The sequence below is a fragment of the Podarcis gaigeae genome, assembly GCF_964106915.1.
Source record: "Podarcis gaigeae genome assembly, chromosome: 6".
NCBI classification, from domain to species: domain Eukaryota; kingdom Metazoa; phylum Chordata; class Lepidosauria; order Squamata; family Lacertidae; genus Podarcis; species Podarcis gaigeae.
Window position 1 is genome coordinate 61,750,821 of NC_139682.1, and position 24,632 is coordinate 61,775,452.

The window sequence follows — 24,632 nt, forward strand, 5'->3', positions numbered from 1 at the left end:
GCATATTCTGAGAATATGAAGCTTTGGTTCAAGGCCTTGTGGGTTGGGAGCAGAGAGATCTCCCCCCCCCCCAATTTTATATAATGTAACTTTTGATGTATGTGGCTCTTCACTTTATGATGAAATTGGTTATGATCTTTCACCAATTCCATGTTCGCATTGCTAGGCCCATCAATTGGCAGGGCCTTTGTTCAACCTTTGTGCCTGAATGATGCACTTGGAAGGAGGGAGGACAGTTCATATTCCATCTTCCTGTTTCTATTCAAGCCATGGATGTGGCTCTTCTATGTCTGGTCTTGCCTGCATGAAGTGTCTCTTGCCATCTGACTTGGAAAAGCAGCTGAGGGATAGTTTGCTTCCTCCACCTCTTACAGCTCCTAGGATAGGCATATGTCATCTTTCTCATAGAAATGGAATGCTTTCCATTGTGATACTATTGGCCAGTGGTGAAAAGAGCAGGTGCCTTTTAATTATAATAATAGGTGTAGGGTAATTTGTGACTCCATCTTTATTGTTATTCATTCACAGTTCTAGGGATGTGTTTGTGAAGGTAGCACTTTGATGCTGTACTTGAGCAGACAGCTCTTACTCTCACCCCAGATAAAGACACTGAGGTTTTGAAAACAAGCCTGAGTCTGTGAATGAATTGCCGCACAAACCAACTCACACGAACAACTGTGTTGGGGAGTGGCTTTTCCTAGCAACAGTGCATTCTCAAGCTTTTAGCAAGGTTGTTAAAACAAAAAAGCAATCAAGGAGATGTTATTACAGGTCATCTGCAACGGTTGGTTTCATAACTTGTGTTTTTCTAATTCTCTTAAGGAGCATTAGCCAAGGCTGCAGTGAGGAGTGGAAAGAATGTCGATGTGTCTGTATACTAAAATCTCTTCAGTGAAAATCAAAATTGATCTTCACTGACACTATGTGTGCTCCCCATCTGATTTAAACTTGCTTTAGGTAAAATACCTTGCTTTAACCAGTGACTCATCTTCTTTACAGTATAATGAATGAGCTCACTTTTCAACATAAGGTTGATTATCTGGAATATGCTGTGTATTCAACTTCTTTATGCTTCCGGTGGGGAAATGCAAAGAAATATCCATTAAGTATTATAAAAAGCATTCCTAGCAATGAAGATGTGAATTAACAGTTTTTAAACTTTGGTATACCTTTTATCACTGGTAATGCTAATGATTTGTAGATCTTCTTTCTCCATTTGCTTGGCACAGTTACTTGCCCCTTCTGAAGGACTTTGTGTTAAGTTCCATATTAAAATGGGAACCTTCCTGTATCCCAGTTTGTGGTGATTTCTAGCTGACTCTGCCACAGAACTGTCTTGACACCTCTCAGAATTGTCCTAAATATTATTGGGGCTTGCTGATTTGGGGCTGAAATTTATTTTGCTTCTTTGTTTATTAATACACCATCAAAAATTGATTCACAATAATACAGCCGTTTAAAATAAAGCTTCAGTTGGACCACAACACCAAGATGTGGTAGGGAGTTATTGAAAAGGTGTCTGGGAAGGTGATGGGATGAAAAGTGTTTGGTACAGATTAGGTGGCTGCCTACTAGAGAGAGAATGTTCGCAGTGGTGCTGCCTGTTTGTCAAAAGCCCTTCTTGGGGGGGGGGGTGGAATCACTTGGTGTCTACATTGTGATCTTTTGGGCACCAGGTCTCAAATGTTTAGTGTTTTTAAAGATCATTTGCACTATGGTTGTTCCCTGTCACTGGTTTTACTTTGGAATTATTCTTCTCTTATTTTTATTGGCTTTTGGTTCTATGTTTGCTCTATGTTCAGGTTCTATGGGCAGTAGTAGCCCAAAGGCTGCATCCCCTCATGGGTAACTTTCTGAGGGGTGCATGCCAGAGGTCAGTGGAGCTAGCAATGTGACTATCGTCTTTGTATAGTTGGCTACAATTCCCATAATGCAAAAGTTAGTCTCTCACTCTCTCTCTCATGCGCATGCACACATGTGTTCCATTCTTCTTCCAAGCAAGCAAGAGGCATTAAAATAGTTCAAGGACATGCTCTAGGCAGGGAAAATTACTTGAAGGGAAACTTGAAGGGGGACTGTATTCAGCCCCAAAGCTCATCACTCAGCTCTTTGACTTTAAACTGCTCAAATAACTTGTTATTAGGTGGAATACAAATAGTGTAAATAAATACTCCTGATAAACAAAAGTGCCTGATGCAACTACTGATGGCCAGAACCATCCTTTAAAACACCCAGTGTGAGAGAAAATGTAATTCAAAGATGTAATAAGTGTTTTAGTTAAAACAAGTGTTTTAGTTGAGTTCCTAACTACTGTGCTGAGTTTCAGTGGTAACCAAGTTATGGAATACCCATCCCAGTTTCGATTGTTTGCAGCAATGGTGTCCCCCCTCAAAAAAAAAGTTGGGTTTTTTTCTGAACAGGAGCTTTGGTTGTGCCATAATTAATAATTTACATCAGCTTAGTATAAAGAATAGTGTTTTGTATGAGAGCCAAACACTAGTTAAACAGCAGTCTTTTATGAAATGCTTCCAAGTGCCTGCCATTCACTACAAGGTTTATGCTGCATTCACTTTAGCTAGAAGTTTTATCCCCTAGAGTTCTCTTTTATGCCTGGGACATCCAGGGTTTGTAGTGCCCTAGAGGGCATTTAGAAAAAGCTGTGTTTATGTCCCTTTTCATTGCCCCATTCCAAGATGGGGCACCAATCATGGAAACCCACCCCCTTCAGGAATCCCCCAGATTCCATAAATCACTGGGCAGTATCCAACTAGTATATAACTGTGCAAATGGAATTACTCTTGCTTGAGCAGTGGGACCCTCCCCCTTCTCATCCCACCATGTGTCCCCTGCACCACACCCAAATGTTCTTCAGAGCAGATTAGGGGAGCACAAGGAGAGAAGGGAGAATGTCCCATGGTGCAAGCTGAAGTCTTTCTGTTCATGTAAGGAGTTCATGTAAGGAGTTTGAATTATGGTGCTGGAGGAAACTCTTGAGAGTCCCATGGACTGCAAGAAGATCAAACACATCCATTCTTAAGGAAATTAGCCCTGAGTGCTCACTGGAAGGACAGATTGTGAAGCTGAGGCTCCAATACTTTGGCCACCTCATGAGAAGAGAAGACTCCCTGGAAAAGAACCTGATGTTGGGAAAGATTGAGGGCACAAGGAGAAGGGGACCACAGAGGACGATATGGTTGGACAGTGTTCTTGAAGCTACAAACATGAGTCTGACCAAACTGCGGGAAGCAGTGGAAGACAGGAGTGCCTGGCTTGCTCTGGTCCATGAGGTCACAAAGAGTTGGACACGACTAAACGACTAAACAACAACAAAACAAGGAGTTACTCAGTGTTACAGCTCTGTGTAGATCATCCTAATTGTCCCTCTATCCCTGCAGTCAGTCCAAATGTTACCAGGAGATGGTTGGTCTAGGGCAACATGGTAGCTATCACCATAACTATTAACCAGCTGTCCAGTTGAAGAAGAAAAAAATCTAGGGTATGGCCTGCTTCGTATAATGAACCAACAATGTTTTGAGACAACCCCATGCCCATGTTAGTCATGATGTACCAAGCCAATCCATTCAAGGCGATTTTTGGTTGTTTATTGAAATCTCCCAGAACCAGCATCCTGGGATTATCCAACAGTACCCCAGAAACCACCTCCACCAGCTCAGTGAGGAAGACTTCTGAGCAGTGTAGTGCACCAGCCGAATCCCTGCTTTGTATCTCTCGTGCCACATTGCATGTATGTATACTGCTTACTAACAGCCATGCCAAACAATAGTTTGCATGTATGAAACATATACCATAGATGTGATAGCAAGCATGCATATCACCTGGAACAATGTTTTAGGATGGAGTCGGTAAATGTATTCTGTATGTATGAATTAGGCCTTGACACTCTCTTCTGTTATTTTGACTTTTGCTATGATGAATAGTAATTGGAACTGACAGCTGGTGCAGCAAATCTCAGAGCTGGCGTTACAAATATTTTCCCCTATTAACCCTGTAGGAAGGCAGGTCTGGATTTGTATCCTCTGCCATGCATTTCTGTTACAAGACCTGTGATCTCCTGTCCCATCCATCTTTATTTTGAACTGCTTCCCTGTCAGAGAAGACTTAAAAGCCGTGGTATTTGGTTTTTCTGTCTAGTATATTGTATCTGTTGTCTCTGAAATCAAACATTCACTTAGCTAACAATGCAGTCTGCTGAAGAAAGGTTGTTCTAGCTTTTCTTGCAGAAACTATTGTGAAGAAATCAAAAAGCTTTTGTTGTGTCATATACTAATAAAAGTATATTTAGGGAAAGGGTTAGACTGCTCCCTTTCACCTAGTAAATGAGTTGCAGACTTTTCCACTGCATTCTTGAGTTAATATGTAAAGGTACTGGTCAACTGAGAGCATTGGTGAGGAAGGGTTAGCTAAAGGAAGTTTGACTGGGTGAAAGGTTACTCAATCTTTAGGCATCTTAACATGCTGTATATATTGTTTAACAATTTAACATATATGTAATGTAATGGCTAAATTATCACCAGATAAAAGATGGCTTAATATGAATTTGTAGTACTGGGGGATAAATGTGCCTGTTTAAAAATAATAATAATAATAATAATAATAATAATAATAATAATAATAATAATAACAACAACTTAATATCTTTCTGGAATAAAGTTGTCTGTATAAACTAATAACTATTTGTTTGTTTGTTTGTTTGTTTGTTTGTTTGTTTGCGCTATGGTCTAAATCACTGAGTCTAGGGCATGCTGATCAGAAGGCCAGCGGTTCGAATCCCCGCGAGGGGGTGAGCTCCCATTGCTCGGTCCCAGCTCCTGCCAACCTAGCAGTTTGAAAGCACATCAAAGTGCAAGCAGATAAATAGGTACCACTCTGGCTGGAAGGTAAATGGCGTTTCCATGCGCTGCTCTTCTTTTGCCAGAAGCAGCTTAGTCATGCTGGCCACATGACCCGGAAAAACTGTCTGCACACAAACGTCGGCTCCCTGGCCAGTGAAGCGAGATGAGCGCCGCATCTAGACTTAACTGTCAGGGGTCCTTTACCTTTTTATACTATCTTAAGTCTCTGTCATCTTATACAGTGGTACCTCGGGTTAAGTACTTAATTCATTCCGGAGGTCCGTTCTTAACCTGAAACTGTTCTTAACCTGAAGCACCACTTTAGCTAATGGGGCCTCCTGCTGCTGCTGCTGCTGCACCAGTGGAGCACGATTTCTGTTCTCGTCCAAGCAAAGTTCTTAACCTGAGGTAATATTTCTGGGTTAGCGGAGTCTGTAACCTGAAGCGTATGTAACCTGAGGTACTACTGTACCTGTCTCTGTGTTAGCCTTCCCTAAAAAGAAAATCCAGTCAGGCAAGCTGAAGATGATTTATTTAAAGCATTTTCACCTCACTTGTTAACTGAAGCCTCAGAATGGCTTACAATAATCTGTAGTGAGACAGTTTCTGCCCTCGGGTTTATAATCTGAAAAACATTATGCACAGGGAAAGGGGTAGGGGGTAGGGAGTAAAGAAGAGAAGAGCAAGCTCACACACCAGTTCTTAAAAAATCCTGTTCTTTTAATGGCCAACTGGGATGGAAACAGTTCAGATAGCCTGATGGAATGGCTGCTGGTAGATGATAGTTAACTGAAGGCCAAAGGAAGTTGGTTTACCAGAAGGAGTGATGGAAAATTTGTGATTCTCTACTCTTCATCAGCTCTTAGCAGAGCCAACAGACCTGGGATAGTTTGGTCAGTAGAGCATGAGACTCTTCATCTCAGGGTTGTGTGTGAAACCCCTGTTAGGCAAAAGATTCCTGCATTACAAGGGGTTGGACTAGATGAATCTTACGGTTCATTAAACCTCTACAGTTCTGTGAGTCTTTGATCATACGCCTGTAACCTCTATGGGGTTTTTTTTTGGGGGGGAGGGTGTTTTCAGACCAAGGGCCACACCCTTTCCTAAACAACCTTCTGAGGGGTACATGCCATTGGTGAGTGGGGCCTGAGGCAAAAGTGGAAAGTGCAACTAATAATAATAATAATAATAAATAAAATAATTTAGACCCTGCCCATCTGGCTGGTAAATTCTACCTTTGTACAGTAGTTTCCACACATCTGTCCTCTATCCAGGCAAGCCAAAGGCATCATCAGAGCTCAATGACACATTCCAGTAAGGCAAAAGTGTGTTTGGGGGGGGGGGGTTGAAGCAGGACTAGTGACGGGTGTGGTCTGCGGGTAGGAAGCAGGGGTGCCAACCTGAATAAAATATGGGAGGGCAGGCAAGCCCCACCCCACAGAAGCGATCACCTGGCGCTACATGCACATCCCATTTGAATGTTTTGTTCCCCTTGTCCGGACTCTAATCTCATTTTACCAGCTGTCTGGCTGCTGCTGTTCCTGTTCTGACAGGCAGGTGGATTGATTACATGCTTGTTTTAGGTCTTCTATAAACCAAGATAACCTGCTTTTGTGGAAAGTACATTTTATCCTGTTTTGAATAATACAGTTCAATTAAAAACAATGCTTGTGGTGTCACCTCATATGCTATCAAAAAGCAACTTTAAAAATGCATTTTGTGTACTGTCAAGGATCTAGAACACTATTCTAAATGTTACTTTAGTAACATTCAGATACGAATAGCTTGCTGAAAAGCTGTTCAGGGTGTTAATAGCTATTTTGCATCATGCACAAAAAGCAGGGGTAAAGTGTAAGGTGTTTTGTTTGTTTGCTGGCGGAGTATTTATTGAGTGCTCACTTAAATTCCTTTTCAATGTTTTGAACTCTTTCGAGCTTAGGTCTTATTTCTGTTCAGAGCTAAAATGAAATGTTCATGTTGTTACATGCCCAAGCTATTGAATGCCTGGAAATGTAACAGCTCAGTTTACTCTGTCAGGAAGTTGCTTTGCCAGATAAGTTGTCTGTCATGCATTGTTTCCTTTTACCTCTTCTCTCTCTCCCCCTCCCCAGTTACATCTCTGAAGCTTCTAATCTGAATCTTCCTTACATGGCAAATTATTCATAGCATGGAGAATACAGGGAGACTGTTTTTTATCCCTTTCTCATAACACTAGAAATCGTGGACATCCAGTTAAGCCTAATGTTAGACTATTCGGGACGATTCCAGCAGCAGATAATTAAACTATGGAACTCTATGCCACAGGAGGCAGCAATAGCTACCAGCCTAAAAGGTAAAGGGACCCCTGACCATTAGGTCCAGTCGTGACCGACTCTGGGGTTGCGACGCTCATCTCACTTTATTGGCTGAGGGAGCCAGCGTACAGCTTCCGAGTCATGTGGCCAGAGTGACTAAGCCGCTTCTGGCGAACCACAGCAGCGCATGGAAATGCCGTTTATCTTCCCGCTGGAGCGGTACCTATTTATCTACTTGAACTTTGATGTGCTTTCGAACTGCTAGGTGGGCAGAAGCAGGGGCCGAGCAATAGGAGCTCACCCCATTGCGGGGATTCGAACCGCCAACCTAGCTGACTTTAAAAGTTGAGACAAATTAATGGAGGAGAGGACTATTGATGGTTTCTAGTCATGGTGGCTCTGCTCTACCTCAGAGGTCAGCAAAATTTTTCAGCAGGGGGCTGGTCCACTGTCCCTTAGACCTTGTGGGGGGCCGGACTACATTTTGGAGGGGAAAAATGAACAAATTCCTATGCCCCACAAAGAACCCAGAGATGCATTTTAAATGAAAGCACACATTCTACTCATGTAAAAACACTAGGCAGGCCCCACAAATAACCCAGAGATGCATTTTAAATAAAAGGACACATTCTACTCATGTAAAAACATGCTGATTCCTGGACTGTCTGCGGGCTGGATTGAGAAGGTGATTAGGCCGGATCCGGCCCCCGGGCCTTAGTTTGCCTACCCATGCTCTACCTCCACAATTGGGAAGCAGCAATGTTTCTAAGTACCAGTTACTGGAAGCCACAGGAGGGGAGAATGTTTGTGTGCTCCAGTCCTGCCTGCAGATTTTCCACAGGCACCTGGTTGGCTGCAGTGAGAACAGGACTCTGGACCAGATGAGACATTGCCCTGATCCAGCAGGTTGTTCTTATGTTCTTACCAGAATTGTGGGGAAAGGTAGCCACCTACCTGCAGACAAATACTGAAACCCAGACTGGAGTAAGCCCCATTTATAGGCAGTGGGATTTACTTCTGAGTAAACATGCAGTGGATTGTACTCAAAACATAGCTAGATATGTTAATAAGCAAATGAATTATCAGGTGATATAGTGTGGGATTGTAGGTCTAAAACTAAACTAAATCATTTAGCAACTTAAATACTGGGGATGTGGCTCTAAAGTTGGGTCCCCATTTGCCTCCACTGTTCCCAGCCCTCTTAGATCTACAATTCTCCCCACAGGTTTTTACTTTCCTCAGTTATCTTTATTTAAACTCACTGCTTCTTCCACCTCTGATTTCCTTAGCTGCTATGTTTTGGGCTGATGCATAATCTGCCCTTCTTCTTGAAGTTTCTGGCCCCTTTTCCATGGCTCCCTGCTTTTTCTTGCTGGACCAGGAGTGGTTAACCTGTGGTCCTCCAGATGCTGTTGGACTCCATCTCCCATCAGCCCCAGGCAGCATGACCAATGGTCAGGTATGATGGGACTTGTAGTCCAATAACATCTGGAAAGGCCTCAGATTAGCTACCCCTGTCCTACGCTTTCAACTTGGCTCTGACCCATGTTTCCTTTGTATTGTCTTTCCACAGCAATTTCTGCATTATCTGACTTTATGCTCATTTGCAGAGCAAAATAGGTAATCTGCTCAAGAGTATGTTGCAGCAATATCTCTAATACCACCCCTCCCCATGTCCATGCAAGTACTTCCCTTATGGCTGCAGATATAGCTATAGCTATATAGACTGAGCATGGGAGAAATTCCACCCTTAAGGTTTCAGAATTGGTCTTTGGCCTGCCAGATGCAAGATGGCTAAGCTGACGTACATGGCAACTTAATGATTCATCTTAGCCTGGCAGATAATGCTGGGAGTTGGAATTATGCTAATGAGATGAGAGGTATGTTTCCCTGTTTAGGGAAGTTTTTAAGGATTGATGTTTTTAGATATGCTGTAACCTACCCAGAGTGGCTGGGGAAACCCAGCCGGATGGGTGGGGTACAAATAATAAAATTAGAATTATTATAATGTATTTATTTATTACTAGTGGTGTCAAAAGGCACGGAACACTGAATAGCCAGCCAGTCTCTTTGCATGGCTTTCTCTGTAGTTCTATAGGGCATGGGGAGATATTGGGGAGGGGGGGCATTGCTTTGGGGTAGACAGTAATGGAGGTTTCAAACATGGCCTGTTTCTTTCTCTTGCTCTTTCCTGCTCCCCCAGGCATTCTGTTTGGTACCTCTTTCTTCTGAGTTAGTGAAGCAGTTCAAGAGGAGGGAATAACTCATTCAGAATATGTCCAGAACACACACACACACACACACACACACACACACACACACATATATATATATGCAGAACAATAAAAAGTTTTTGTTTCTTCTTCCATTCCTGAACAGATGTTGGCATACTAGCAAAGCAGTATCTTGAGAAAGGCCTTTTGGTGCCAGATCATGTATTCACACGAGTAATGATAACAGAACTGGAAAAAATGCAGACCCAGCCTTGGTTACTTGATGGTAAGTCGACCCCCCCCCCTTTTCTTTAAACATTTCGAGTGCTAGTAAAAACCATTTTGCACTTCCCTCCTTCTACAGGCTCTTTTAAATTTGATTTAAATAACATGCTATTTGTGGAAAAGTAATGTAACATGAAAACAGCCTTTCCAGTATTTTTAGCAACTGGTGGTGTAATGGGGAGGTAAGTGAGAACACCCTGAGAGCTTCTAAGGACAGAGGATTCATAGTTAAACCTTTGGCAACTATGATTCCACACATGGAAACTAAGGGATGAAAATATCTGGGTTTCTTTCACAATAGTGCATTTATTGAGCAACTGAAGAAAGGTGACCACAGTCCAAGCCACCTTGGATTTCTTTTGGGGCAGCTCAGTACAGTTACGTACTTGCCTGAATTATCTTCAAGTACTAATATGAACTACTCTGCTCCTAACATCCCAACACATTCAGTTTCATTTTGCCTCAAATGTTCATTTGGTGAATGAATTGGGAAGTTACTGATGATGCCTAGAGCAGTGTGTCCTGCAACTGGCTATTATTGTTTTCTGCGTCGGCACACAATTATGTTCAAGAGAGAAAACGGCCACTTTCCCCTCAATACCTGAAAAAGGTGAAAAAGACTGGTCTACTCTTTTAGGAAAAAGAACTATGATAATATTGTGGGAGATACAGGATACTAAGCAGGAGGTATTATCTTTCCCTAAGGTCATCAGTGTGGTGCCCACAGGGACCAGTGTGCCCACCAGCAGGTGCCTACAAAACATAATACCGTTGTAAAGATCCCTTTCAAAATCCAGAGTGTGTGGATGTTCAAGACTTTCTGCTTTCCCTGTTCAGTGCCTGTTTGCTCGGCTTACCCTACGCTAATCACATAGCTTTGAACATGTAAACGTGTCATTGGATGCCACAATTAGACACCCAACATCCCATTTGTTCTGAACAGAGGAGAGGTACAAAGAACTGTTCCTAGCAGTTCTTTTTGAAGATGGTATCTTTTCCTTCATTGATGGGGTATGCCCACAGTACTTTGTGGTCCTGTCTCTTTTTCTGCTATTTAGATGTAACAGCTATTTTGTGTTATGCCATTTTGTGTTATTTGGTGAGTGGTGCCCACTGACCCCAAATGATTGGCAACCCCTGCTACATTCATATCCTGTATTAGACTATCTCTCAACTTCTGCTGCTATGGCCAATGAATGCAAAAGCACTAGGAACTTATATTTTTGAAAATATAAGATGGAAATTTTATTTCTGTTTAATGGGTAATATCCTATGTAGCCTGAGGGGGTGTCTACTTATGCAGTGTGTGTGTGGGGGGGTGTTCTTCCTCCACTGCTCCACCTGCAGGGTCCTGTTCAGGTTTGGCCAGGCTTATGTTACAGTCCTTCTGGTAACTAGGCCCCAAGCCATCTAGGAGTTCAAAGACAAGTACCAACACGTTGAATTGTGCATTGAAACCAGCAGTGGTGCTGTCTGTTGTTTCAGCTTGGTCTTGACCTTCTGAAATGAAATTGTGCAGTGGCTGAAAAACACATGCTTTAGCTTTGCCATCCTTCCCAGTGAAAAATGACACATAGGAGTCTTGTTACCCTCAAGTGCTTGGGGATATGACTAAGCTGTGAGGCTCCTGGATTGGCCTTCTGTTGCATGAAACAGAGTGATTTCTCTGTGTGTCTGAAGTGTGGCAAGTAGCAACTGGTAGGTGGGAAGGAAGGCATAGAGCCAAGATAAATTGCTAATAGCAACATCATCTGTGTGCTATGAACAATTGCTAGCAATGCCTCATTTATGCTAATTTGCATCCTGTTTTTTTTATTAAAAAATAGATACTTCATCCAAAAATCATTTTCTTTTAAAAAAGCAAGTTTCTTTGAATTCAGGAAGCTTGAGTTTATGACAAATTACTATGGGAAGAATTGATTATATGGATTTTTGAACCCAGCCTCCATACTAAAGCAGGAAGATAGAGGTCAAAAATAGAACAAATACTACTTGGGGGTGGGTGGGGTAGCAGTACTTTCCCATGCATACTTGAATTTAACTTATTGTAAATAATAATAAAAACTCCTCAACACTCTCAATCTCTCTCTAAGACATTACTGAGTAATGTGTAAAGGTAAAGGACCCCTGGAAAGTTCAGTCCGGTCAAAGGCGACTATGGGGTTTGGCGTTCATCTCACTTCAGGCCGAGGAAGCCAGCGTTTGTCCACAGACAGCTTTCCAGGTCATGTGGCCAGCATAACTAAACCACTACTGGTACATGGAACACAGTGATGGAAGCCAGAGCTCACGGAAACGCAGTTTACCTTCCCGTAGCAGTGGTACCTATTTATCTACTTGCACTGGTGTGCTTTCCAACTGCTAGGTTGGCAGGGGCTGGGACAGAGCAACGGGAGCTCACCCTGTTGCACGGATTCGAACCGCCAACCCTTCTGATCGCAAGCCCAAGAAGCTCAGTGGTTTAGAACTTTAGACCACAGTGCCACACTGGACAATGAGACTTCCAGCCAAGTTGGCAGATCAGATGAGAAAGACTTTCTTTTCTGCCCAGGGACTTGTTTACTAACAAACCTTGAGTAGCAAAGCAATAAAGGCTTTCTGCCTTGAAATGCAGCTGCTACTTGGCATTAACCAACTTTTCCCAACCTGAGGCTCTCCAGATGTTTCCACCAGTCACAACAGCATGGATCAGGGATGATAGTAGTTGCAGTTCAAGGCATCCTGGGGGAACCAGGTTGGGGAAAGCTGGTGCAAAGTGTGCATTAGTTCGAGATGGTATAAGGCACATACATCTGATATAAAAGTGAAGGAGCTCTATCTAAGTTGCTTCAGAGAAAGCTCGGGGCAGGAATCTAGCCACAAATTATGCACTATTTTGCTCACTATAACATACTTATGATTTATTCAGTAGTTGTCTCCATTTTTTCCCCTTGACCAAGTTCCAGATCTATATCTCTATAATATTAAAGAGGTGGCTTGCATGAGACTTAAACAGCCACTAGATTGAATAAATGTGTCCTTGCTGAAATACTGCAGTATTCAGAAAGAGAAATAAGTTGTTGCGGGTTCTGAAATGTTCCTGTTCATCTACATAAAGAAACCAGTGTGGGTTGAGAGCTCCAGGAACTAATGCACATGGCTTGCAGTACTGTAAAAGATCACGTTGTTTCCTAACGAAAGACATAAAGACATGAAGTAAATCTTTAACACTCCCATCCTCTCTTACAGTGATTCTCACTGTTGCAAAGAACATGTGTAGATCTAGTCAAGACTGCCAGTACAAGAAGATAGCACTGTGTATTTATAAAAAGAGAAAAACCCATTTGTTCTGTTAACTCAGTGCTTGGTAAACCTTGTGGTGGAAAGCAAAGCAAAACACCCCTCGGGGGATGTTGGACAGTCTGAAATGGGGACAAATATGGTTATCAATCAGGCCCTGTGTAATAGGAATCTGCCTTCTACTGAGCTGGTCCATTGGTCCATCTAGCTTAGTATGGTGTGACACTGAAATAATAATAATAATAATAATAATAATAATAATAATAATAATAATAGTATTTGTACCCTGTCCATCTGACTGGGATGCCCCAGCCACTCTGGGCAGCTTCCAGCATATACAAAAACATAATGAAACATCAAACATAAAATGCCTTCCTATACAAGTTTGGCAACGAAAGCTCATGTAGTAATTAAAGTAGCTTAATTCTAGCATATTATGTTGTGTGGGGCAGCAGTCCGAACAATCCCTGATGTGATCGCTCCTATAGCCTATTGCACTTGAGATCCTGATACTGTTTCAAGTCTGGAGTCACAACACAGGTAGATAGGCATGTGATTAATTCAAAATTCACAGCAAACTCTTGTAACGGGTTATTAATTTTTGTTCTCTTTTTGCACATAGGTTTTCCAAGGACACTGGGTCAAGCTGAAGCACTTGACACAATATGTGAACTGGATCTAGTGATAAGCTTGAACATCCCATTTGAGTCCCTAAAAGACCGCCTAAGTGCTCGTTGGATTCACCCAGCAAGTGGGAGAGTCTATAATATGGAATTCAACCCACCTCAAGTACATGTAAGATAACTAGTCCTGCCCAAACAAAGTGACTTGGCAAGAGAAACCATAGACTATTCATCCGCCAGTAAAAATGGTGAATTATCTTAATAGTTGTCAGTGTGTTGCCCTTGGGTTTTGATGTTGTCTTCGTTCAGGGGAACTCTCCAATGCACTGCTTCTCAGGCACACAAATAATTCCTTCCATGCACCTTTTTTGAAACAGGAAGGTCAGGTGAGTTCCATCTGTGCTTGCCAAATGGTAAAGAGAAGGAACAATATATGTGTGTGAGAAGTAGTACATAGGAGATTTTCCCTGGCAAAAAACAAAAAAACAAAAACCCAGTGGGAACATGGAAATTCATTGAAAACTATATTGTAATACTGGGTGCTACTTAACACTACAGTGGTACCTCGGGTTAAGTACTTAATTCATTCCAGAGGTCCGTTCTTAACCTGAAACTGTTCTTAACCTGAAGCACCACTTTAGCGAATGGGCCTCCTGCTGCTGCTGCACCGCCGGAGCACAATTTCTGTTCTCATCCTGAAGCAAAGTTCTTAACCAGAGGTACTATTTCTGGCTTAGCGGAGTCTGTAACCTGAAGCGTATGTAACTTGAAGCATATGTAACCCGAGGTACCAATGTATTAGCATTTTTGTGTACTCACCAATTGGCTTGGCCTGTGTTCCCATTTTTTCCACATTGGGTGTGGCTCTTTTGGGTGAGGGCTGTGTATAATTTGGCATACCAGTAGCACATGTGTCTGTCTGAAGTGTTTGGCTATATTGTGCCCCTAGTTCCTTGCCACAACCAAGGCTGTGAAGATAGTCCAAAAATTGACACCTTTTTGCCTGAATATTAATTTTATTTTTAGCGCAGCATAATCATATCCCTTGGTAATACTAACATGTTGATTTGTCATGCCACTCTTGTTAACAGGGGGTTGATGACGTTACTGGTGAGCCATTAATCCAACGGGAAGATGATAAACCTGAAGCTGTTGCTGCTAGGCTTAGAAAATACAAAGATGCTGCAAAGCCTGTAATGGAATTGTACAAGTAAGTTGGAAGCTCAAGCTCCATCAAAGACGAAATTTAATTGTTACAGAGATACAGTGTGTGTGCCGTGAATTTTTCATGAAAATTCTGCTGCCATAATCATGGCACGTACATTTCTGGAAGCAGTTTCGCTGGCCAACTTAATATCCTCTAAACTGTATTAATTATTAGTACATTATTAGTACACTATATTATTGAACTTTGGCTAATGAAATCATAGCTGGGCATCTAGATTAAACTTTGGAATGAGATATCTTGTCTCCATATCATTTAGGAAACCAAAATTTTTGGTTTGGGAAGGTGATCACCACTCTTAAAATAAAAGAGATAAAATCAGATAGTGCAAGCTTTGGAACTTGGAGCATGCATGATTGGCTATATATATGTTATGTATGTTATGTATATATATATATATATATATGTATGTGTGTGTGTGTGTGTGTGTGTGTGTGCGCATGTATGTATATATGTGTGTGTGTGTGTGTGTGTGTGTGTATGTATGTATGTTGTTGTTTAGTCGCTTAGTCATGTCCGACTCTTTGTGACCCCAGGGACCAGAGCATGCCAGGCATTCCTCTCTCTCTCTCTCTCTCTCTCTCTCTCTCTCTCTCTCTCTCACACACACACACACACACACACACACACGTATATATTACACACACATACTACCTTATACTGTCATACCTCTGGTTACGTCCGCTTCATGTTACATTCTTTCAGATTATGTCCCGCGGTGACCCAGAAGTACTGGAAAGGGTTACTTCTGGGTTTCGCCACTTGCGCATGCATAGTTGCGCAAAATGATGTCATGCGCATGCGCAGAAGCGGCGAATTGCGACCCACACGTGCACAGATGTGCCGCTGTGGGTTGTGCTCTTTTCATGTTGCAAACGGGCCTCCAGAATGGATCCCGTTCGTAACCAGAGGTACCACTGTATTAGAAAATAGTTATGTGCACACAGAACATATGCCCAAGGGTTACCACATGTTGGTGAAGCCCATGGGTCTCCTTGCAAGGGTTCTATTCTTGGAGAGAACCGAGTGTGATGGAAAGTGGAAGTACAGGTACTGTGCGTCCACACACATATTTTTTTCACCCTGTTCTAATCTGCAAATCCACTCCAGAGGTTTAGACAAACACACAAAATCCAAACACACAAGGCTCTTCCATGTGGGAAATAACATGCCATTTATATATAACAGTCCTTCATTTCTCTTTTATTCTGTCGGTGCCCATGGCTTGTGGAATATTTCACACATTGCCTTCCTTGGTCACAAGTATGAATACAAGTATACACACTAAAAAAGGGAATATGAATCAGCACTCTATCATAAGATAATAATTGCATCGTAACTAAACTTGCAATACCAGGGTTGGTTGGTTTGTAAAGCTTCTTCATTTACATTTTTTTTTTTATTTCTTTATTTCAGAAACAGAGGAATCCTACACTCATTCTCTGGGACAGAGACCAACAAAATATGGCCTTATGTGTATTCTCTGGTGTCCAGCAAAATTCCTCCACTCCAGGCCAAAGAAGCAAACTAAGCATTTCCAAAACAAGCAAGAGTTAATATAACCAGAGTTGATTTTCTATTAAGTTTGTGGTGTCCTGTATCTGTGCTCTGCCTTTATAGCAGCTGTCTCCCTGGTTTTACTGGAGAATAGCTGCAGAAATATAGTGATAGCTAAGAACATCTCTGAAAATGCTATATGGAATCCTAGTCCTCAGCATATTAAGTACTTGTGCATGGACTTCCAAGGAATGCTAAATTGTTATGCAGAGACAGATATACCTTAGGAGGCTTACAGAGCCTGTTGTCTGTTCCATCTAGCCACAGCTAGTTCTTCTGCATATTCAATGTGCCATTTCATGAATGTTTGGAATTGTTTTCCTTGATCTAACACTCCACAGCAATTTAAAAACAAACACTTCTCTAAATGTACCTGCAGTGCAACAAGCACTGTGGAGCATATACGCATTATATAGTTCAAATAACAAAAAATGTGTTCGAGTATCAATTAATGGGGAATGGAAATTATGGTTGTTTTAAAACATGTTGGTTTGCGGAAAATACCAACATTGAATAATATATATATAATAAAAATGCTGCTGTAATGTTTATGGAACTAGTTTGTAATTCAGTGGTGTGGATTTAGGCCATCCTGTATACTAGGATATAAAGGTGGTCTATTTTTTTATCAAGAAAAGTTGCACAACGTGGATAGTATTATTATAGCCTTAATATTATACAGTGTTACAGCCTGTTACTAACTGCCAATGAGCTTCTGCTCTCTTTTTATCACATTTAAAATTGTCCCAAATTACCTCCCAGACAAGTGATCATATGATTTAACATAATGACCTGTCCAGATGATCACTATTATATTGAGCTGCTTCACAAGTCACTTGTTTGCAAGTCACATTAAGTCATAGTTTAACCACTGAAATGGCATGCACTTTTACTGCTGCTTTTGTCCACACCAGAGACTTGTTGTTTCCTCCCATAAACAAATCACAATCAAGAAACCAAGAGCAAATCTTGGTTACGGCTTGTGATTTGGACAGAAACAAACCATAAACCCTAGGTTCAGATGTAATGGCAAGCCAGATCATTGCTTTTTTCCTGGGCAGTGGCAAAAGCAGGGGAAGAGTGAAATGCCTGTAATTTTGGCAGTATGCACCAGCGTGCTGTGTGTTCACATTAAATGTTTAAGTCCTTTAGTTTAACTGTGGTTTATTGTGACACGTGAACCAGGACAGTAAGCAACAAATCTTCATGACCACACAGTCTAGGAAAAATGCTGTCACAAATGTGGAAACTGTTGCCAATATATATCAATGGTTTGATTATTAGGCTTGTTCATATAAAGACAATCAGTTGTGAAGGCTCACAGGTGCAAAAGGAAAAAAAGTTATGTACTGGACCAAAGACTTAGGCTATGTACACTTTAGCCGTGTTAAAATACAGTGAGGTTGTTCTCTCCCACTGCATTTGAAGTTGCATTTGCATGTTGCTGTACACGCTAGAAAGGGTACAGGAATATCCTACCCAATGCACATTTCCTGTTTAGTTTTTCCATGCCTGCAACCCTGCTATCAGCTCCTATTTATAAAGTGGTCATTGTGTGTGCATGGTCATTATGCATGTGCAATGGCTATCTCAAATGTACACAGCTTAGCTTAATTGCATAGTGGATGTGAGTGGAGTTTTCAAATTGGATGGAAGCTGGTTTGAAGGGAACACATCAAACAGCTGTATTTCTCAAGAAACTACAGGATAGATGTGAGTTGTGGCCAATGACACGTATGCATGGCTTCAAACCCAGTTGGTGGGAGCAAACCAGAGCCAGATTCAATGGTAATGTGTACATAGCTTTACTTCAGTTGGTCTCTCTCTGTGTGTTTTAACCACCTGTCTTTAACTGAAGTCATTTCTTCCCTGTGTGAGTTTGGCCTGTTTTGAACCAATTTTCCCTTTCCTCTAAGTGGGGTCTTTGTCCACATAACTCTTAAGATCTCATCTATTAGTTCCAATGTACTTTTCTCTGAACACTTCTTTGCATCATTCACTAGAATCTGAATGAAAATGAAGGTAAGTAAGCACTCAGATCTGAATGGAAGCAAAATGGTCTACTATGCATGTATTCCTTGATAGCTGGCCATTTGCAATGTTGCTCTTGAAATGTGTTGCTAAGTATGCTAAGCTGACTTGAACATTGAACAGATTGCTACCAAATAATTTTAGACCAAAAGCTGAACAAAAACACTTGATTTTTCTAGAGCAATTGTTTCAAAATTTTCTTTCCTCAAAGAACCAGATTCTGCATGGCTGTTACTTCTAAAAAATTCCAGGATTCCCTGAACATAACATAGGATTCTAGGTTATATTTTAGCTTATGATTTGGCTCTTGCAGTACATGCATGGGCCACCCATAATTCATGGTTCTTGGTGTTGACCCATGCAAAATGGAGATGGTACCCTAGAATATTTCCAACACACTCCCTCAGAGAGCGCATTTAATCAGATCAGTAGTGATGGGAAAGCCGGTCTGCCATTATAGATCTCCTCACTGTAGAACCTGTAGCAAGGAATGCCAGAGTTCTCCAGACCAGTCTTAAAGCTACTGTTGCAGATTAAACAAATCAAATCAAATCAAATCAAATCAAATCAAATGTGCTTTAACTTTTCTCTTCACTTTCCTGCATGTTGGATTGGCTCCAGAGCAAAATAACTTGCACTTAAGACCTGTTGAATTCAGTGTGATATGTTAGTGATAAGTAACTTGTACCCCACTGAAATCAATAGGATGTAAGTGCAACTTAACTTTGTCTCCACTTTTCTATTTCCTTTCCTGTAGTACAGGCATAGCCAATGTGGTGCCCTCCAGAGTTTGCTGCACTCCAACCCCCATCGTCCCTCACCATCGACAAGGCTTTCTGGGGCTGTTGGGAGTTGTAGCTAAACATCTGGAGGGTACCATGTTGGATACCCCTGCTGTAGTATATGAAATAGTCAAAGGTTATTGGTTAAAGTGGGTGTGTGTCTCCTATTAATGCACAAAAATGTAGGCTGCTATCCATGGAGAAAGAGTGTGATGCTTTTCCGTGAACAGATTGTTTTCATGCTACACAGCATTGAAGTAAAGCAGACTTCCTTTTGTACCACATGGCAAAGAAATATTTGTCCGTTCATGGGCAGATCAGCAGTGGTCTCAATCACGCCCCATCTTTCCTGCTCCTGAGCTTAATCTCCAGTCAGCAGCACTGGCTGTGGTTGAACTTTCCCCCCTGCACTCGCCCCATGCCTTGTTCAGCTGGTGAGAGATTATAGCTCAGGAGTGGGGGAAACACTGCTGGGGAAAGGCCAGTGGACCAGACTGAGAAGTCCTGCAGGTATTACCCATCTCCACCCCAGAATCAAAAACTAGTTTCTCTTTAAATGGACGAAACAAAAAACCTGGGAGGTTCCCATAATTAATAAATGTATAGAAACGTGTATGTGTGTGTGCATACCCATTTTTGTGTATTTTTTTCTATAACCAGAGTTCATATAGCAGCTTTCCTAAACTGGAAGCAAATACTGTAATTTTGATGCGTAATATTTGACAGGAACTATAACTTGATCTGTGTGTCCTCAAGTTGCCTTATTTTATATAAAATGTGGGGGGAAATGTATTTAGGGGAGAAATTATTCTGAATTATGCTTTATAGTCCCCACCACTAAGAGACCTATGCTAGTTTGATGATAAAATTATGTTGTTTAAGCTCCCCGCCTCCCCACTGGCTAGCATATTATACAAGAAGCTTTATAGTATTTGAGAATGGGCTACTGCATTAACTGCCAAACTAAATGAAATAACATTTTAAAATCAGCAGTGCAAGACTACAGCTTAATGCCATCTTACACCTATATTAGAGTTTGTTCTACCCAATAGCTGTGTGCATAACTGTTTGAACCCACTAAGCCCTGGCAGCATGTCTTAACCATGGTGAACCTTGGGGGTCTCAAATTTCAGTGGCACCCTGTGTGACACAAAAATTTGGCACCCCTTGCTTCTCTTGCTCCACTCTAATTCATAGCTGCAGCACCCAGTGAGACCAAACCAGTTATGCTCCCCTAAATCCCCCTTTAGTGCAGTGGAAATGTTGGTGGTTCTCAGTTCTCTTCTCTACACTTGGATGTAAAGTGTGGATAAGCACTTTTTCCTGAACATCCACATCCTAACAGACAAGGCTCTGTCCATGATAAGTATTTCCTTTTGAGAAGGAGGAGCATGCTATCTGTAGAGCAAAGTGACAGGGAATGGCAAGCTGTTATCTGTCTCTGCCGGCACCCAAAAAAGCATTCCGTATACAAAGATGCATCCCAGGAACTAGACTCTAGCATTGCTGCTTTTTTCTTTGTTGCACTTTTATCAAGACAATCTGGATATTCATTGTAGATGAATCAACTACTATATTTGTGCTTTAGAAAGACTAAAGGTCTTCTGAAGGTCAACTGTCTCCTGAGACGGCTCATGTGGTGCTGATAACACCAAGGTTGCAAGTTCGATCCCCATAAGGGACAGCTGCATATACCTGTCTTGCAGGGGGTTGGACTAGACAATCCTCAGGGTCCCTTCCAGCTCTACAGTTTTTGATTCTATGTACTGAGGACTCCAGCACTGCAACTCTATAACATCTAATGCAGGGAGTTTCCAGAAAGAATGCAAAGGGTTTATGTATCCCTGTAATTGGCTACAATGATGAGCACATTTTAAGCTAATAACAAAGAATCCAAAGAGTTTAACAAAAAATCCATTACCTCTCACTGTGACTACTTCTGAGTGGGCCAGGTATACATGAGGCCATCAATTATATAGAGAAGGCTCAGATGTCCATGAATTGTCATAATGTTGTTGGTTTTGTTTTTTAAGTGATTTTCCATGTGGTGCACATAATTAAATGTGTGACAAATGTATGTTTACACAAAGAATTGGATACCAGTGATAGAATGCACTTTGGATTTTTTTATTAGATCTTCATTTTTATACAAAAAGCAATATCTAGAATAAGCAGGGAGATGGGTCACCAAGTGCCCTCTCCTCCCCTGGCTTCCAAGGAGAAGCTTCTTTTAGGAAACCATCTCCTGAAAGTGTCGTAAGTGATGGGAGGGACATTGGGAGATATCTTCATTCACTGAAACTCAAAGCACTCTAGTTTCAAGGGGGCAGGAAGGTATGGCTGCCTTCTAGGGGGCTTCTTTGTTCAGCCTGTGGCAGGTGGGAGAAGACATATATGGGTTTGTTTCATGTCTTGACTGAGTTCTATATTTTTATCATGGTTTTTCTTCGCCATGGGCTGTCTCCAGGGTTGCAGAAGCAGAAGTAATGTTTGTGCAATGGATCACCTTCTTTCACCTGCTCTCCCCTGTAGACCCAACAAAAGTCCTCGCCAAAGAGTTGTGCAGGTGGGTGGGGCTGCAGTGAAAGAAGGGAACCCCAAACTGGCCAAGGAATTTTGCACTCTGTCTTCCTGTCATCCACAACATTGGATTTTAATACAATATGGTTGAGGTTACTTGTTCAGCACCCCAACTTTTCTTACCTGCTTGTATATCTATGCATTAAGAGCAACTGGCCTATGTGAGCAGAATATATTGAGTATGAGACTTGGGCTGCTTCCAGACTGTAACTATGTATTTAACAAATGTTGTTTGGCTTTAGAGTGATGGGAAAGAATTGCAGAAAGATAACAAAGAATCCACCCACTTCTGTTATTCTTTGTTTTTATTTCAAGGTTGTAAAGCCCTTTGGCAAAGCTCAGTTTGTGCTTTTTTAATTTTAAGTAAGGTTTATTTTCGAGTCCTTTATAAATAAGCCAGGGTAGAGCTGGAAATGTGAAACTGGGGGAGCCAGGTGTGTGGAGATAAAGGAGTTTGGGCGTGCTCTTTTGACTCGGATGTAACAGCTCTGAGAAATTTGACTTGTTCAAAGTGATGGATTCACTTTACATACTCATTAATCTCATATTCAAAGCAAGAGTGGTCTAATTATTAAAATATATTTCTAGGTGAATTTTATAGAATTTGTAAAAATTATTCCAGGATCAAAATACATTATTGTTGCTGCTCTGAGTACTTTCAAAAGCGCTCCATTTAGAAGCTACCCAGATACTATGTTCTCTATTGCTTTGGTTTTTAGCTTTTCCTCAGAATCACAGTCTTCTGTAATGCACCACAATTTTCACCTCATGATGTTGGCACTTTACTGTGAATCTGATGTATTTTCTAAAGTTATGGTTCTGTTTTGTACTAATGACAGTATGTGGGGAGGGAGTTCTGTATTAGTTGTTCTAGGGAACAGTCTTTGTATGTACTGTAATTGAGGGAGGTGTGGTGTGTGTTTTTTTGATAGTCTCTCCCCCTCCCCCCAATAAAATCCTACAGCTGTATAACCATTTGATATTTGTAAATAAAGTTATTTTGAACTTATTCTGCATCTTCTCAGATGTGTTTCATTCCATTACCTACATTTGTTGGTGAAACCCAATTCTGTAAATTATAAAGATGATTCCACCTCTCTATACTATGAAAGGGAAGATCCAAGTTTTCTAAATTTGTGGTATTTGGTAGGTTAAAATAAACTATTACCTTCATGCATAGTGCTGCAAGGGAGGAAATAAGCAGAACAAAGAACACAGGACTTCTGCCAAAAATAGCAATCCTGAGTTGAGTTCATACTTCTGTTTTTCCTGTGGTATGCAGTAACATAATGTGATGTGATGTCCCATTTCCACACACACATGATAAGCAGCCCCAGTAAGCATGGCCAATGGGCAGGGATGATTGGAGTTGTAGTTCAACAACAATTGGAGGGCCAAAAGTTCCCTACAACTGCTCTAGAGGGTGGAGGAGGGGGCTTGCAGCACCAGGCTTGCTATTCTTTGTTGGCTTCATCTCATTTCACCCAGAAGGAGACTTCATTGTATGCAAGTCTAGCATCTTCATAAGCAATTGATTGACTATGCATATGTTAAAAACAAACATGTAGCTTACATCCCCCCCCCATGTGGTGTATAGCACCATAAATTACTTAAAAGAGCTAATGAGGTAATCTGCACTTTGAGTGTTTGAGTGAGAGAAAGCAGTGAGGCAGGGACGGACTGTGAATTTACAGAGTTTGGAGCACAAAGAGGTGATTTTCAAGCTTGTGAAATCTTTGTTTTTGACTAGAATTCGAAGATGAACCAACCCAGAGCCACATGCAATCAGCACACCATTAGAATTAACCAGCAGGCCACCCCTGAGCATATTCTGGGCTTAGAAATTTGTTTTCAGTCCCAGAACTGAACTGAGCTCTTAGTCCTTTCATATCAAGACCACTTCTGGTTAGCTTTCTTCATTTCAGCAGCCTTATTTAGGTGGAATGGTTTTGCTCTTGCTGTTATTAAACAGTTGGGAATTGAACTCTTGCTATCTACTGCAAATCACCCACAGTTCTACCAGTAGATCCCAATCTGCCATTTGTTCACCCTAGTGTCTATGTTCACCACCACCTCTTTAGCATTTCAGTCAAAAGCTTTCTCTAATCCTCACTGGAGATGCAAGGGCCTGAAGCCTGGACTGATTTGCATGCAAATCATGGGCTCTACCTCTAAGGTAAGATGAGCGGAGAAATTACCCCAGTTCCAGTGCTGGGTCTTGCATTTCCTGCTTGCTTCTCCATGCCCTACACGATAAGCCATTGGAGGTGGCAATTGTTGCTAGAAATCTGAGTAGGACAATCCTCTCCCTTCCCTCTGGATTGAATTAATGTCCAATCTCCTCCTTCCCAGTCCTATGCAAAATGCTAAGCTTTGACCACTATTTATTGCTGGTTGAATCAAAATTGGTTCATGCATAAGTGGAACTGACTTCTCTTGCAACAGACTTCACCTTCCACTGTTCTCTTCTGTAGCTCCTACATACCCTGAAAATCTGCTCCAGGAGGTGGAGGGCGGACCCTTTGCTGAGAGGAGAGGAAAGCATTCTGTTGCACTCTTGCAGTGTTGGATTCTGCCCTGTGTCCTAAATCATGTGCCCAACAGCACAGCTTAAATTAGCTGATTTTTTTTTTGCTCTGTTTAAATATACATTACAGTCATGGATGCAACTATGAGGAAAACTGGAATAAAAATAAAGTGCTGGAAACCCGCATTTAACAAGAGGATTATATTTGTTCTAAGTGATAGATTAGAGGAAAGACATTTCTGCAGAGCTATTACATAAATCGGATTTTGTTTGTGGGCTTAGACATTTAGAATGAAGAACTCTGTTACACTGGGTCTGCTTCTAGACTCACTATTTTCAGGTGGGATTCAATCATGCCCCCAGGAAACTCAGGCTTGGCAATT

General features: G+C 41.5%; 1 protein-coding gene and 1 long non-coding RNA gene across 6 annotated transcripts in view; one reads left to right on the plus strand and one right to left on the minus strand.

Annotated features, from left to right (window-relative positions):
* The window catches only part of AK4 (adenylate kinase 4), a 34,462-nt gene extending 11,731 nt beyond the window's left edge, over window positions 1–22,731 (plus strand). For 4 of the 5 annotated variants that reach the window (XM_083742884.1, XM_083742885.1, XM_083742887.1 and 1 more), the window contains exons 3-6: window positions 9,527–9,646; window positions 13,547–13,719; window positions 14,639–14,757; window positions 16,189–22,731. In XM_083742884.1, coding sequence (XP_083599010.1) covers window positions 9,527–9,646; window positions 13,547–13,719; window positions 14,639–14,757; window positions 16,189–16,303 — 527 coding nt within the window. In that variant the 3' untranslated portion in view covers window positions 16,304–22,731. The remainder of the gene's footprint in view (window positions 1–9,526; window positions 9,647–13,546; window positions 13,720–14,638; window positions 14,758–16,188) is intronic. The other variant, XR_014565286.1, reaches the window with a different exon arrangement.
* LOC310846425 overlaps window positions 1–24,632 on the minus strand; it is a 120,737-nt gene that overhangs the window by 40,691 nt on the left and 55,414 nt on the right. The window lies entirely within an intron of this gene.